The sequence below is a fragment of the Mixophyes fleayi genome, chromosome 10 (assembly GCF_038048845.1).
Source record: "Mixophyes fleayi isolate aMixFle1 chromosome 10, aMixFle1.hap1, whole genome shotgun sequence".
NCBI lineage: Eukaryota > Metazoa > Chordata > Amphibia > Anura > Limnodynastidae > Mixophyes > Mixophyes fleayi.
Window position 1 is genome coordinate 77,588,054 of NC_134411.1, and position 15,319 is coordinate 77,603,372.

The window sequence follows — 15,319 nt, forward strand, 5'->3', positions numbered from 1 at the left end:
ATTGACATTTGACCTTTTTAGTCCCAGTGTTGGATTTGTACTGGGCACATCAATGGTCAAACTGTCTAATAAATACCTTGCCCCATTTTACTCACTTGATTGTTCTAATGCTCTGACTGCATTTCACATCCATTAACACTGAAAATGTGAATTGGATTGTTTTGTGTAGAACAGGGGAAAATGTCAAATTTCACTTTTGTCTCAGGCAACCTAGGACATCCTGTTACTGAGCTCAATCTATTGTCATGTTGTGTTTAATGTATACAGACCATGACACAGCACAAATATACATGTTGTAAGCCTGTAAAGAAAAAAAATCTATATTTTTCAAGCATGCTAGATGATGACCTCCCATCATAATGCAACTCTATACATCTGCTGTAGTTCTCCCCATTCTACATGTGAAATACCTTTTAAATGCTTTAACAATATGTACATACTTATGGTGACACTGACAAACACTATATTTCAGTATTGTTTATTTACACTATATATTAAAGTCCCAGCTAGGGGTCCAGGTGGATGATGTCACTGGGAGCACATTTGATTTTCTCACCCTTTCCCCCAGGGTGACATTAAACTGGGCTGTCTGTCACGTGATGCCGGTAGAAGTGGGCAGGGTTTAGACAGACAAGGAGAAAGAGGAGGACAGAGAAAGAGAACAGAGAGACTGGGGTAAGCCGGGAGGGTGGTGGTGGGGGGACCGGGAGAGATCTGGAGGCTGGTAAAGGAGTATACCGACAGAAAACACAGGACACAAGGATACAGGAAGAGACTGGTGGTCTGCAATAACCATCATCAGAAGCAGACCCTGTAATGTGACTGTGAGTATCCCCCCAACCCCTCCAGCACCCACGTCCTTTATTAATGACAATAACTCTGCCCCGCAGAGCTTGCACTCTCTGGCTGCAGAGGTCAGCATCCCGCGAGCTCAGACAGGGCACGCACAAAAACAGCAGATGATGGGACACATTCCAAGAAACCTCCCTGTACAGCTTGGAAGCTCCTTGTTATTCCGAGGTTCTAGTATTTCTGCTGCAAAACAGACACGTTCTGGCAGGGAGCTCCGCTTCTGTGCAGTGTATCCCATGAATCTATATGTGAGGTGTGTGATAGGGTGCTTTGCGCACTGATTAAAGGTCTGTGGGTTTCTCTTTGGTCTAGGGGGGGTTGAATTGAGGAATATCTGCAGGAAGCAGCTGTTTGCAGAACAAAGCTGAAGTGGATCAACAGCCAGGATAAGGTGAGAGGTGGGGGAGGGAGTGAGTCGTATAGAGCAAGTCTGAGGGGTGATGGAAGAGTTCTCTTACAACTTGTTTATCCCATGCTACTATTGCAAAACCCCACAGGCTGTCTGTAAAAATATTCATCCGGAAACAAACATGCTCAGATATAGGTACCACTGTGGACTATTGCAGCTGAGATCTCCAGTGGCCACTAACTCTTTTACCCAATATTAAATTGTGGAAGTGCAGGGAATTTGGTGATAGTACCCAGATGAGATATATCATTTATGATCCAAGTGATTTATAATGTATTTGTCAGGCAGCTCTCCTTCGGCTTTCCCTAAGGCAAAAGCTTTACATGTCATTTGCTCATTAATTATGTCTGATTCCAACAAAGCATTGGAAAATAGGGACTTTTTGAACACTCACATACACTTTTGGTTTGGTGTAGAAAGATGCAGAGGTGGAGTGTGGTAGAACACCCACACAAACACAGGGGGAACATGCAAACTCCATACAGATGGGGTTGTGGTTGGGAATTGAATTTAAGACCCCACTGCTGTGAGGCAGCAATGCTAACCACCACGCTACCAGGATTTTCCTCCAGTTTGGCACAGAGCACCCATGTAGAGGTGTAATCTCCATCTGGGTTTAATACCTTTGTTCCTGGACCTTATTCCATCAGACCTTTAGTATAGTACACAGTTAAACTGAAAGGCAAACATTTTTTTTCCTCATTATGCCTATGAGAAAGATATACTTTCCATTTTCAATATATTATCAAAAGCAAACCCTACCTGTCATTTTAAAAAAATATTTTTTTATCAAAATCATTTTTTATATGTGAAAAGTATTGTGGATTTGAAGGGGTCAAATAGCATTCAGTCCTTAAGTGGTTAACTTCTACTAGATAACTATAAATTTGTCCAATTATAAAGATATATTTGTAAAAAAAACAAAACCCAAAATGTTAATGTTCCCATAATTTTAGCTAACTTTTATGTTTTGGCATTACTTATATACTTGTTATGTATCTAAAACAAGCCATTGTTCTGTTTCCCATCCACTTTCAGCTGTGAGAGGCTTCCTGTGTAACCTTAACAGGCACATAGGCAGGTTTGCTTGGTGTATGCTTGTGTGTTCTATGCAGTGAAATAACCTTATGCAGAGGCAAAAAGTGGCATCCATACAGATTTTAAATATTTTGGAGGGTTATTCATCTAGGTTTCCAGTCTGCGGTAACGCGCCGGAATGGGCCGCAAAGGCGATCCATGGTACCGCAATAACGTGGATTTTCGTGCCCACCCCATAGGGTTGCAAAGGAAAATCAGCGTTATTGCGGTACTGTATTACCGTCAATACTGCGCACTCTTCACGGTAACACGCCTTACCGCGGACCAGAAACCTAATTGAATACCACCCCCACTGCATATAAAGCTGCACTACCACCTAGTAAAATATTTCCTTTGTATCCCCCTCTTCCCACTAGCTGGAGACAAAGTAGCTGCTACATGCGTCTGGTTGTGTTTTGTTTTTGATTTTTCAGGATCTCTTCCTCTTCTGTAATATAGATGGTTGTCGGAGGGGATTTGTGAGCATGAGAGCCAATTGGTTTTTGGCCAGGACTGTGACAGAAACATAGTTGCCATGCCTCCGACTAAGGGAGGGGGCATCTTAGGAAAATGTTTTCCTAGGTGATAGTGCAGCTTTAAATGGGAATTTTAGCTAAATCCATTGGTCCACTATGTAGCGCCTCCGTCAACTAGGTAGCCGTAAACTGGGCGTCCCTCCACACGGTTACCTTTAACATTGTGGAAATTTTCAGTTCTCTGGGCACCGTGATGCCCTTAGCCACTGAGAGGTTCAAACATGTAGGCGTCTGATTGGGCAACTGCTGCGGCCATTCAAATAAATGCTGTCTTTATTCACACAGCTGTGATGGACATGTATGAACTGCTCTTAGCACCTCCCATCCTCCAGGTCTCTGGAGATCTCTAAATCTGTGGAGGATTGTTCAGGGATTTTCATGCTAATAGTAATACACCCAAAGGAGACATCCACAACATTACGATGTAAGGAGCATACTAACTAGGTCAGTGATGGCTAACCTGTGACACTCCAGGTCAGGGGTGGGCAAACCTGTCCTCAAGGGCCATATCCAGTTCATGTTTTTAGGATTTCTTTAATCATTTACAGCTGAGTTAATCTATTTGGCTGGGTCAGTAATTATCCCACCTGTTTCTACAGACAGAAATCCTAAAAACATGAACTGGATATGGCCCTTGAGGACAGGTTTGCCCACCCCTGCTCCAGGTGTTGTGAAACTACCAGTACCAGCATATCCTTCCAGCAATAAGCTGCTATATATTGGCAAAGCATGCTGGGACTTGTAGTTTCACAACACCTGGAGTGTCACAGGTTAGCCAACACTGACCTAGGGTGTGAATGTCTGTAACTGGAAGTGGACAACATTTAGGGGTATATTCAATTAGCTTTCCCGTTGGCAGTAACGCGCATTGCCTTGAAAAGTGCACAGTATTGACTGTAATACAGTACCACAATAACGCAGATTTTCCTTTGCAACCCTATGGGGTGCTCACAAAAATCCACGTTATTGCGGTTCCGTGGATCGCCTTCGCGGCCCGTTACGGCCTGTTACCGCGGACTGGAAACCTAATTGAATATGCCCCATAGTTTTAGAGCTGATAAGTCCGTGAATAAATGTTACTAGCAGTTCTTATACTTTAGATTTCATTAATTCCTGAGAATTGGAAACCATGATGTCATAACTGATGGCATCAAACTTATTTCATATTCGTATTAGTCAATTATACACATATTTAATTGCAAAATAATCTGACTAGACTGTGATCACATTGCAAGTTACCACCGTTGCATGTGTCGGCAGCTTTTAACATGTGTGCAGGTCACACTAGACCGCAGTCCCGGTTGATCTGATTGGTCAAGCTCCGCTGGTGATTGGAATTGCTAGCCGTTTTGGGCATTAGGATACAATGTAAATACTACCAAGCTGGTTGTCCAAATTGTCTTTGGCCTTCATGCTCTTTATAGTCATGGCATTGTTCAAGGATTAAGTATATCCTTAAAATAAAAAATGCCATTGATGTGTATAATATCTGTATAAATGGTGAGTTCTAATGTCACTGCTTATAATTGGTGTATTCTGATGTCATCACTTTAGAGTGCATTAGAGAAACTTGTGTATTATAAGGGATAATGTACCCCCTACTGTAAATTATTACATATATTAGTCCCCTCCAGAGCTCTGTAACTGATATAAAAACACTTGGCCGGAACTAAATTACGTCTAGTCTAATTCTCATATATAATGTAGAATACAGTATACATTATCACCTTTATAATTTATGGGAAATTATTATATATGTTAACACAGTGGTTCCCGAACTGTGTGCCTAGACTGCCTGGGGTGTCTTGGAGATCTCACAGGGGTGCCTCAGCCAGGGCCAGTGGTAAGCAAAGCGGGGGACTACTTGGTAATTATTTTGGCTTAGGGGTGCCTTGAAAAAATGATGGAGACCCTAAGGGTGCCTTGAACTGAAAAAGTTTGGAATCCACTGTGTTACCATATGGCTGTTGTGTAGCATTACGACAATGCATAATTCTGTACATGGCTAAAGCTCCTTAGTGTAAGAATGATAACCGGTATAGGAATGGAACCCATGGAGTGCCCTCCATTGACCCCACCCACAATGTGCATTTCGTATAAACCTTGAACCTCTAATACTTTGCCTAGAGCAGGGCTAGGCAACCTGCGCCTCTCCAGATGTTGTGAAACTACAAGTCCCAGCTGCTTTGCCAGTAGATAACCAGCAGATAGATGGCAAGGCATGCTGGGATTTGTAGTTTCACAAACATTTGGAGAGCTGCAGATTGCCTAGAGCAGTGTTTTTTAACCCCAGTCCTTACCCCTCTCCAGCACATGTTTTGAGGATTTCTGCCTGTTAAAGCAGGTGGGATAATTACTGACCCAGCCAAATACATTAACTCACCTCTGCATAATTAAAGAGATCCTGAAAACATGGACTGTAGGGGAGGTGTGTGAGGACTGGAGTTAAGAAACACTGCCCTAGAGTGTTTACTTCCTCTTTAAATCCCCATTGGCGCGAGTTGTAACTCTTGTCATGAGGGTGCTATATGAAAGGGTTGACCTAGCAAAGGGAAGTTCAAATACTGTGCAATCAAGTGTAATGTATTATAAGCTACAACACAAACCCTTAATCAGTCTGTAATATCACAGTGCCAACAAAAATAAAATGGTTCGCATTTGCTGTACTCCTTACAGCCGTGTGTTCCCAACTCCGGTCCTCAAGCTCTCCTAACAGTACAGGTTTTAAGGATATTCATGTTTGCATGCAGGTGATTTAATTAGTGCCTCATTCGTTTCGATTGAACCACCTGTAAGGGATAGAATTTCTTGTTTTCTGCATCACTTTTCCTCTATCCGCTTTGACAAGTCAGCTGTGTGTACTGTATCTGTTTATCTCCCTAGAGATCCATGATCTTTTTGAATATCTTTCCCTGATCAAATACAAATGGAACAGAGTGGAATGTTAGTCTGCTTGCAGAGCATTACTGAAACTAGCATATTAATTTGGCCACTAGATAACAATTATCCTAAGACAGTTCTCATTCAGATTTGTAATTGCAAGTATGTACAAAAACCTACACGTGGTCTGACATTATTAGATGTGTATCCAGGTTCACATTGTCCAAAATTAGAGAGTAGGCAAAGGGAAGGCAGACATTTGTGTGTGTGTTTGTAGACCACAGAAGGGGTATACAATTGTGACAAGCATATGTATCCCCTAGCTTAAAGCACAATTTGACCCTACAATGCAATAGATGTAAAACGTCAGTCCCTTATTTTATTTTTTTATTGGCCATTTCATATAAGCCACTTTTAGACTAGCTTTAGTGCTTTTTTTTATTATCCCAGGTAATCTGTTTATTATCAATGACCTAATTTGTAGTAGTTATAGTTAGCCTTTATTGCTTAGTTGGCCCTATGCCAGCATGCATTGAACAAGGCTCCTCAAATGTTACCGTTGGCACAAGTTAGTTTCCCATTTGTAGCATTCAAAATCTAAAATCTAGATAATGACTTTCTCTTCTAAAATCCAGTTCATAATTCATCTTTCAAAAATCTAAATTAAGTTTTAAAATGTCAATGTTCCAACAAGAACCCAAAGTGTACATTACACCTGAAGGGCTAGATTTACTAAACTGCGGCTTTGAAAAATTTGAGATATTGCCTATAGCAACCAATCATTTATTTAGTACATTATACAAAATGAGAGCAAGAATCTGATTGGTTGCTAGGCAACATCTCCACTTTTACAAACTCACAGTTTAGTAAATATACCCCGAAAGGTTTAAACTTTAAACCTTTAGTTTTTCTGTCTTTTTATTTATTTTTTGTTTTGACCGCATGCTACAAGATATTTCACCAATCACAAAATGCCTTTCTTGCAAAGTGTTGGCATTGATTGTTATTTTGAATGGTTGCTAATTGCTAATTTAAGTTTTTGGCTACCCAAGAGAGCCAAAATTGGTGTTGCCAAAACAAACTTCAGTAAAATGTTTTGGTTATCTGGTTAGAGAGTATTCCTGTGTTGTGAGAAATCAGTGGGTAAGGTTAGTAGCTCTAAGTGCATTGGATACAACTGATTGCTATTTATTATTATTATTTATATAGCGTCACTATATATACAGCGCTGTACAGAGAATATTTGTCATTCACATCAGTCCCTGTCCCATTAGAGCTACTTCTAAGCAGTCTAAATTCACTAACAAACACCAGGGGGTGTATTTACTAAACGGCAGCTTTGAAAAAGTGGAGATGTTGCCTATAGCAACCAATCAGATTCTAGTTATCATTTATTTAGTACAATCTACTAAATGACAGCTAGAATCTGATTGGTTGCTATAGGCAACATCTTCACTTTTTCAAACCTACAGTTTAGGAAAGATACACCCAGGTTCCGATTTAGTCTGAAGCCAGTTAACCTACCACTATGTTTTTGGATTGTGGGAGGAAACTGTAGCACTAGGAGGAAGCCACACAAACACAGGGAGAACATACAAACTCCACACAGATAAAGCCCAGGTCAACTATGAAACTCCTGACCCCAGTGCTGTTGGGGAGCAATGCTGATCACTGTGCCACCATGCTGTCCACAGATCTGTTATAGTTAAAGCATATACTGACCATTATGCAGGATTATTTGTTTGTATTTCATTTTGTTAAACTAATTTTAAAAAAACATAAATAGCCCTTGGACTGCAGCCTGCATTGGTAAATTTAAACAAACAACATATCTGTTGCGTGGATACAGCTGCTTCCGGTGCACATACCTGAGCTTATCTGTCTAATACATCCAATATTAACAAATCTGCTTGCACAATAAAAATAACGAACCTCTGAATTCACCTTCAGAAGTCGCTCTGCTCTCTGCAGCTTGTATAATAAGCCTACAGCTATTGAGGAGAACATGTTCTCTTTTGTGACCTGAGTCATCCATTTAGGGCAGGTGTGTCATTGGCCTAATCCTTTTATGTTAAGTACAATAGCAAAATAATTGCTGCTCTCAGTCAACAGCTGATCGGGATGAAGAGTCATTCAGATGTCATTTGGGTATGCAGAAAATGTAGGCGGTTAGTGACTGCTATTGCAGCGTTTCTCTTCATCGGCTTACGGCACTAGTGGGGCGTCCACTTCTGCTTCTGTACAGTTAGCTGAAGGGCAATGAACAGCAAGAAAAGTTCCTGGAACATATAAAAATTTCTGGGTGGAGTTCCCCTTTAAAATATCGGCTGCTCGTTTAATGTAAATGAATTCATCTAGTGTTAAAAGAAGAAACGAAGACTTGAGTTTGTTTCTAGAGCTGCTTTTGCATCAAGGGGTCATTACTGGTTTCTCTGTTCAAATAATTGTATTTTGACTTTACATATCCTGTTTACTTAATGCTGTTTCTTTTGATATGTTAGGTTGGCTGCACAGAAATTGCACTGACATCATGGAAGAAACGGAGAGCCAAGCTGTGCCGCTCACCTACTCTAGTCCTAAAGATGACCACACTACGTCTGGAAGTGGCTCTACGAGTCCACAGGACACCATGCAACTCAAGAAGGAGATCTCGCTGCTCAACGGAGTCTGTCTCATTGTGGGCAACATGATTGGCTCAGGGATCTTCGTATCTCCTAAGGGAGTCCTTATTTACTCTGCCTCTTACGGTCTATCTCTAGTCCTGTGGGCCATAGGTGGTGTTTTCTCAGTGATTGGGGCTCTGTGCTATGCGGAACTTGGTACTACAATTACCAAATCGGGAGCCAGCTATGCATACATCCTTGAGGCTTTCGGGGGTTTTGTTGCCTTCATCAGGCTTTGGACTTCCCTTCTTATCATTGAACCCACCAGCCAAGCGATTATCGCCATCACGTTTGCTAACTACCTGGTCCAACCAGTCTTCCCCACTTGTGAACCTCCTTACGTGGCATCCCGACTCATTGCTGCTGCTTGTGTGTGTATGTATAGTGCTGGCTATATCTGTTATATATGTCCAGAATATCAACTTTAGGAAGCACAAAAAAAATTGAAAAAAATTAAGTGTAAAGGACTGTTTAAAGGGATGTTCTCCTCTTTCCATATTTATTTACTTTCAGCCATAACCTCAGATCGTTGTATATTTTCTTTGCTCTGGATTCAGATGTGTCCAAGGGCATAAAAATAACCAATGCAACCAGCTCCTATAAATGGCTGAAAAGCCTAGAATAGAAGTAAGGTAAAAAGAAAGGTTGTGCATTTAGTAAACATTTTAGAGGATATGTACAAATCCTTCAACTAATTTACTCTAAAGCTGGAAAACTGCTTTTTATATAGAATGCAAACGTCTTTATATTAAATAGTTATGAATGCCATTCAGAAATACATATATAAAAATATTTTTGTTTCATTAGAACAAACAATATTTGGTATTTTTACCAGATCAGGATGTTTTTTTCTCTTTATTTATTTTTTTACTCTAACCCTAGTAACTGGCAGGACTTTAATAGTCCCAGGACTCGTCACTATTTGCCATGATGTGATCTCTTGCAGTATCGGTCCTCCAGGCTTTGCCAAAGGAGAATGCAAAAGCCTGTCATGAGAATGATGAGGATCCCATAGAGGAGTCGGTAGTAACACATGCTCCTATGTTAAATTATGTTGTTACTTAATACTGACAATGATGAGAATTCCAAATACAAAACTAAAATCTTTCTCAATCAAACCTAATAGGATAGCAATTCAAATAAAAAAATCATCCACAAAGTGAGGAAGATAAATTCATTACATAGATAACATATTAGGATGTCATCATTTTTTTTTTTATTTTTTTTTTAAAGCTAACTATAATATTTTATGGAGTTTAAAAAAAAAAAAAAAAAAAAAAAAAAGGTTCAATATTTGTATTGTATAAAGTTTATAGCTGTTAGAAATTGGGATACTCAAGAATCTCAACACCCAGCAATTAGAAGCAAGAGTTTAATTTCTCCAGCATGTATTGTGGAGTTGTATAGGTCAGTAATCCATACAGTGGTAGTATAGAGGGTGCTCTATTGCAAAATAATTTGATATACTTGGCTCCCTGTTGTCAGTCCATATGCCCATGTACTATGTTCTAGCAGCGTGGTCTGATGGAGTGGGAAAATAGAGAGAATTCGGTAACTGATTTTGCTGTCTGCTATGGGAACCAACAGCCACTGTCGAGGGGATATAGGCGGACACCCGAATGTCAGCTCTACGTCATACTGATGCGTTTTAAGGGCGTTTACCTCTCTGTCTCAAAGTTGGTAATATTTACTCTATAAACATGTTAATCCTCCATGATTGGTTAACTTGGGAAGGGAATAAAGGTTAAAAACATTATTCAGGCATATATACACATCAGATAGTGATCTATTCACATCAATGTCTATGCCATAATAAACTTAAAGTATACAATAAAATAAAAAAATGTATATAGATATATATGGATAGATATAGATATATATGGATAGATAGATATCTATCTATCTTGTGGGTTAAAATATATATACATGCACATTAACACAGGAAATATGAGTAATTAAATGGGTAAATTTCAAGTAATAAGAACAGTAATCTAATAAGACAGCCCTTTTATCAAATGAACCATGATTACTAGACATAGAGCAGTCATATTTGATCTGACAATGGAAAAAACAAGCCTGGTAGACTTAAACTGGGTACACACTACAGAAAACTTCTCCCGAAATGATATTACCAATGACTGAAAGATACATCAGAACTTGCCCAACATCGTTCATAGTGATTTTTAGTCTGTATCAATTGATTTGATTTTACAATGTGCTTTGGTAATATAAAACATGGAAGCATAAACACTAATGCAATATCAGACCTAACAGTTGTTTATCGTGTGAGATACGTAATGCTTTATGCTATAGTTTGGGGGCGCATGGTGTGTAAGTATGACCCTTATTCATATTTTTACTTTACATACACTGACATGGGGATAATTTTTGTTGATGAGTTACTGGACAAATGTACAGGCTGTTTCAATGTGTAAATTTAATATCATTTGTGTAATGGTTTCCATTCCTTGGAGAAGTAAACTCAATTATATTATATTGGATTAATCCCCACAAATGTATATGAAGAATGTATTTCTTCCCAACACATTTTTGTTAATGGGGATTGGTTGTATGATTTGCTATTTCAGTGGTTTTGAACTTTTTTGTTACTGTTTCTGCTCCTCTAAAACAGCACGCCCTGTATTCACCAATGAGGAGTGGTATAGGCTATAGTAAGTGATCTTTTTACATATGAAGACACTTGGGTTTAAAAAAGTGGAGATGTTGCCTATAGCAACCAATCAGATTCCAGCTGTTATCTTGTAGAATGTAATAAATGATAGCTAGAATCTGATTGGTTGCTATAGACAACATCTCCACTTATTCAAACCCGCAGTTTAGTAAATCTAGCCCTTATACTGAGTAGCTGGTTAATGCGTTAAAACTTCCACAAGGCTTATGTGTTTCCTACCAAAGGAACTTGCTTGCAGCCAGTAATGTAAAATGTTAAAATCTTACATTTTATGAAAGTTTATATATGTTCTGACTATTGCAAAGCCTGGTGATATATTTTAAATGATTGCTTTTGCAGGCACTTCCCATGTGAATTATTTATTTTGATTCCAGAAGAAAAGGAAAATAAAATAAAAATATAGATTAAAAGGCTACAACAAAACATCAGTGCTTGTTAAAAAAAACGTCCCTCTGCTGTGTTCCACTAATACCCCATTCATACTGCACCAAAAACCCGGGTCTTGGTGCAGTATGAATAGTCCAACCACAAAATCCCGGGACTTAGACCCGGGATTTTGCGAGGGGTAATTCCCGGGTTGGACCCCGCTCGCCTGCAGTATGAATGGTGCAACCCGTGTAATTCCCGGGTCTCACCATTCATACTGTAAAAAAAAAAAAAATTGTTCAGTAAAAAAAAAAGATTTTAATTATAAAAAAATACATAAGAAATGTTTACTTAACTTATTTTCAGCCAGCGGTGTCACCGGTGCGTTGCAGGCTGTCAGGGGGACCTCTGGGTACATTTCTAATGGACTAGAAATGACGTCATTTTAGTACCCAGAGGTCCCCCTGACAGCCTGCAACGCACCGGAGACACCGCTGGCTGAAAATAAGTTAAGTAAACATTTCTTATGTATTTTTTTATAATTAAAATCTTTTTTTTCACTTTTTTTTTTTTCTAAAACCCGGGTCGGGCAGGTGCAGTATGAACCCGCCCGACCCGGGAATCTTCCTATCTATACTGCCCTGTGCCCCGGCAATATCCCGGGTTAACTACCCGGGATATTGCCGGGGCGGCAGTATGAAAGTGGTATTAGAAAGCATCCAGAAGGAAAAACACTGCAGGTGTAGGGAATATTGCTCTACAGCTGTCATTCACAGGATGGTTATGCAAAACACAGCCCAGTGTGCACTGTTTACTTTAATTTATTTTCAAGCCATGTGTGCTGGCAGGATTTTCCTTCTGGTTTATTTCTGTGTGTGTGTGTCCAGTGCAGTGTAAAGTATTTGTGTCAACGAGCCCATAGGCTGTAGAAACGCTAACGATCAGCAAAGCTCAATTGTTTCCATTGTGGGAACACTAATGATCAGCAAAACTCCATTGTTCTCAATGATAATGAAGCGTTAACAGTCAGGCACAACTTTATTTAAAAATAACAAAAACAAAACAAAAGATAATGGTTTATATATGTCACCACCTAACTTTGTAGTTAATGGTCCTTCATACACTTGGTAAAAGTGAGCAGGACCTTTTAGAATTTGCATTGTTTACAAGTATAGTCTCTATTTATTACAGGAAGTGCAATCAATGGGGCTTTAACACTAGTGTCTGAATTCTAACTGTGAGATAAAGGGTAGAGCAGGAATAGGCTGTAATCATTTCGCATTTAGTGAAAAGGTTCCGTAGGTAAGCAGCTAAGGGCTCACTTGATGTTTCATTGCAAATAGGGCCTCATAATATATTTGCATTTAGCCATGGGCATGCAGATGGTATGTCACTGAGTAATAATGTTTCCAGCTATAAATAACTCCCAACATATGCACATAGACAGACACCCAAACAAGCTGACATATTTTTGGAGCTTCTGGGTTAACCCTTCCTGTGCTGGGCTGCTGTTGGTCCATGATAAGCCTTGAGGCATGTTATGTCTGTACTTGGTATAGATAACGTTAGATACACTTAAGTGGTAAACACATAGTTTCTCGTTCTGTGCTTAATTATATGTATGTTCTCACCCATAGGTCTCATCACCTTCATAAACTGCGCCTATGTGAAGTGGGGAACGCGAGTTCAGGATCTCTTTACTTACGCCAAAGTTATCGCGCTAATTGCTATCATTATAACGGGCATTGTTAAATTGTGCCAAGGTAAGGATTGTCCTCTTTGTCCCCAGTGCATAAATTACCACAAGGTGTTCTATGGTATTATTCTTGTTGTAGACATTTAGATATGTCTAATATTGGTCATCAGGTGACCTTTTTATGTATGGGATGAATCTGGGGTCAGGTTCATTACGTTTTATATTACATAAAGATCAATGATCAGTTTGTGTGTTTGCTAGAAGTTCGGGTAGCAAACTAATTTATATGATTTAAAAATGATCAGCAGCCATTCTATTCTCTCCTTCTGGCTGTACGAGTTGAATCGTATTTGTACAAGTTGTCATAATACAGCTAGAATACTGGAGACCCTTGGGGGCATTGAATCCGCAGGTTCATACGCTTACCCCTTGGTGTTTCCACTTATAGGGCTACTTGCATGTTATGATTTAGAGTTGATCTGTGAAAGACTTTATCTTGGACTAGATTTTTATTGATCTATTTCCTATCTGTGGCTTTTCTCCCTAGGCCAAACACAGCACTTTGATGATTCGTTCGCTGGGTCTTCCTGGGACGCCGGTGACATCTCCTTAGCGCTGTATTCTGCCCTCTTCTCTTATTCTGGCTGGGACACCCTCAATTATGTAACAGAAGAAATTAAGAACCCAGAGAGGTAACCAGAATATTAGGTTCTATCACCATTGAGCACAGGGCCATAACTAGGGCTGTGCGACAGGGGCGACCGCCCAGGGCGCAACGCTGAAGGGGGGGCGCAATTTAGGAATATTTTAGGTTCATTTGGTTAAAATTGAGAGCTAGGGGGGCGGCATTTGTCTTTCTCGCCCCAGACGCTAGAATTCTAAGCTACGGCTCTGATTGAGCATCTGGTGGCTCTGCAAGCCCTTGGCCTACTGTATCCATCATAGCTGGTGAACCACATGTTGCTGCCTCTTGGTTATATGTATGTATTGAAATATTCAATTACAAAATACCATAGATAATATAGGGGTAAATCCTCTCCCCACTGTAAATTATATTAATAATTCAGGAGTATTGTGGCCATGTAAAGGTATGGGGCTGTAGACTGAGTGGTTTTTACGCAGATCCCAAAAGTCCAAGGTGACCTCTAATAACTTACAGTAGACATGCGTTATTCCTTGTATTACACAGGGTTTCTTAATATTCACTGGAGTGATGAAATCAGAACTCGCTGTGCAGATATTATTTACAGACCTGTGTCCGCACGTTAACAGTGTGTAGTATTCTAATAATGTTCAGTAAAATTTACAGACAGAAGACATTTATCACACTGAACCATCATTTATAGGCCCTGCCAAATTAATTAATATAGTGGAAAGAAGTAATTCATAGTAAGTAAGTTCATTATTGATTTATTTATTTATTTATTTATTTTTTTCCAATTAGAATTTCATTATTGTATAAATGAAATGAACACTCAGCTATTCGGCCTGAGAGCCTATGCTAATTTTATTGGTCCTATATGCTGTACTATATAACATTATGTATTCAACTTGTTACAAATGTAAGCTTTTGATTTTATGTTTATTTTTTTTCTAATACTCAACATAAAACACAATATATATGTAGGGGTGTGTCCATTTGGAAAGTAACTTCATACATGAGTATGTAGGAGTTTCCTTACATGGCTGCTCACAATGAACGCAGTACAGGTTCAGGAGAAAATATTGGGGTTGTGGTCCCTGCGCCATAGTTGCTGGAAGCGGTGCGGTCGGTTATAAGTGTCCTAACCATCGGTGCTGCCGGCAGAGAGGTCTGTACGGTGCAGACTGGCTCACGGTCCCGTGAGCTGGTTCTGGTGCACCTGTCATGGAGCTGTGTACATCTAACATTAGAAGTACAGCTTGTGTAAAAGCTTAATTGAAATATACAGTTAATGCATACACCATTATTAAGAGCCATCTGCTATAAAACTGGCTTAGGTGTTGCTTAAATTAGTTGTTGATGTGTGCAGATCCTGTGATCTACAGCTTGTGATCAAGCCACTTAAGCTGGCTCCCTCCCCCTATACAGGTTTCGGTACTAACCTACAGCGTGAGTGCTTTTTATTTGTATGAAAGCGTTAACTGGGGGCCAGGGATCGGGAGAAA

At 39.7% G+C, this 15,319-nt stretch overlaps 1 protein-coding gene across 2 annotated transcripts in view; it reads left to right on the forward strand.

Annotated features, from left to right (window-relative positions):
• The first annotated feature begins 630 nt into the window (after positions 1–630).
• The window catches only part of SLC7A6 (solute carrier family 7 member 6), a 28,208-nt gene continuing 13,519 nt past the window's right edge, over positions 631–15,319 (forward strand). Inside the window, exons 1-4 of one of the 2 annotated variants that reach the window (XM_075188912.1) lie at positions 631–824; positions 8,256–8,792; positions 13,113–13,238; positions 13,719–13,863. In XM_075188912.1, coding sequence (XP_075045013.1) covers positions 8,285–8,792; positions 13,113–13,238; positions 13,719–13,863 — 779 coding nt within the window. In that variant the 5' untranslated portion in view covers positions 631–824; positions 8,256–8,284. Of the gene's footprint in view, positions 825–1,061; positions 1,244–8,255; positions 8,793–13,112; positions 13,239–13,718; positions 13,864–15,319 lie in introns of those variants that run through there. The other variant, XM_075188914.1, reaches the window with a different exon arrangement.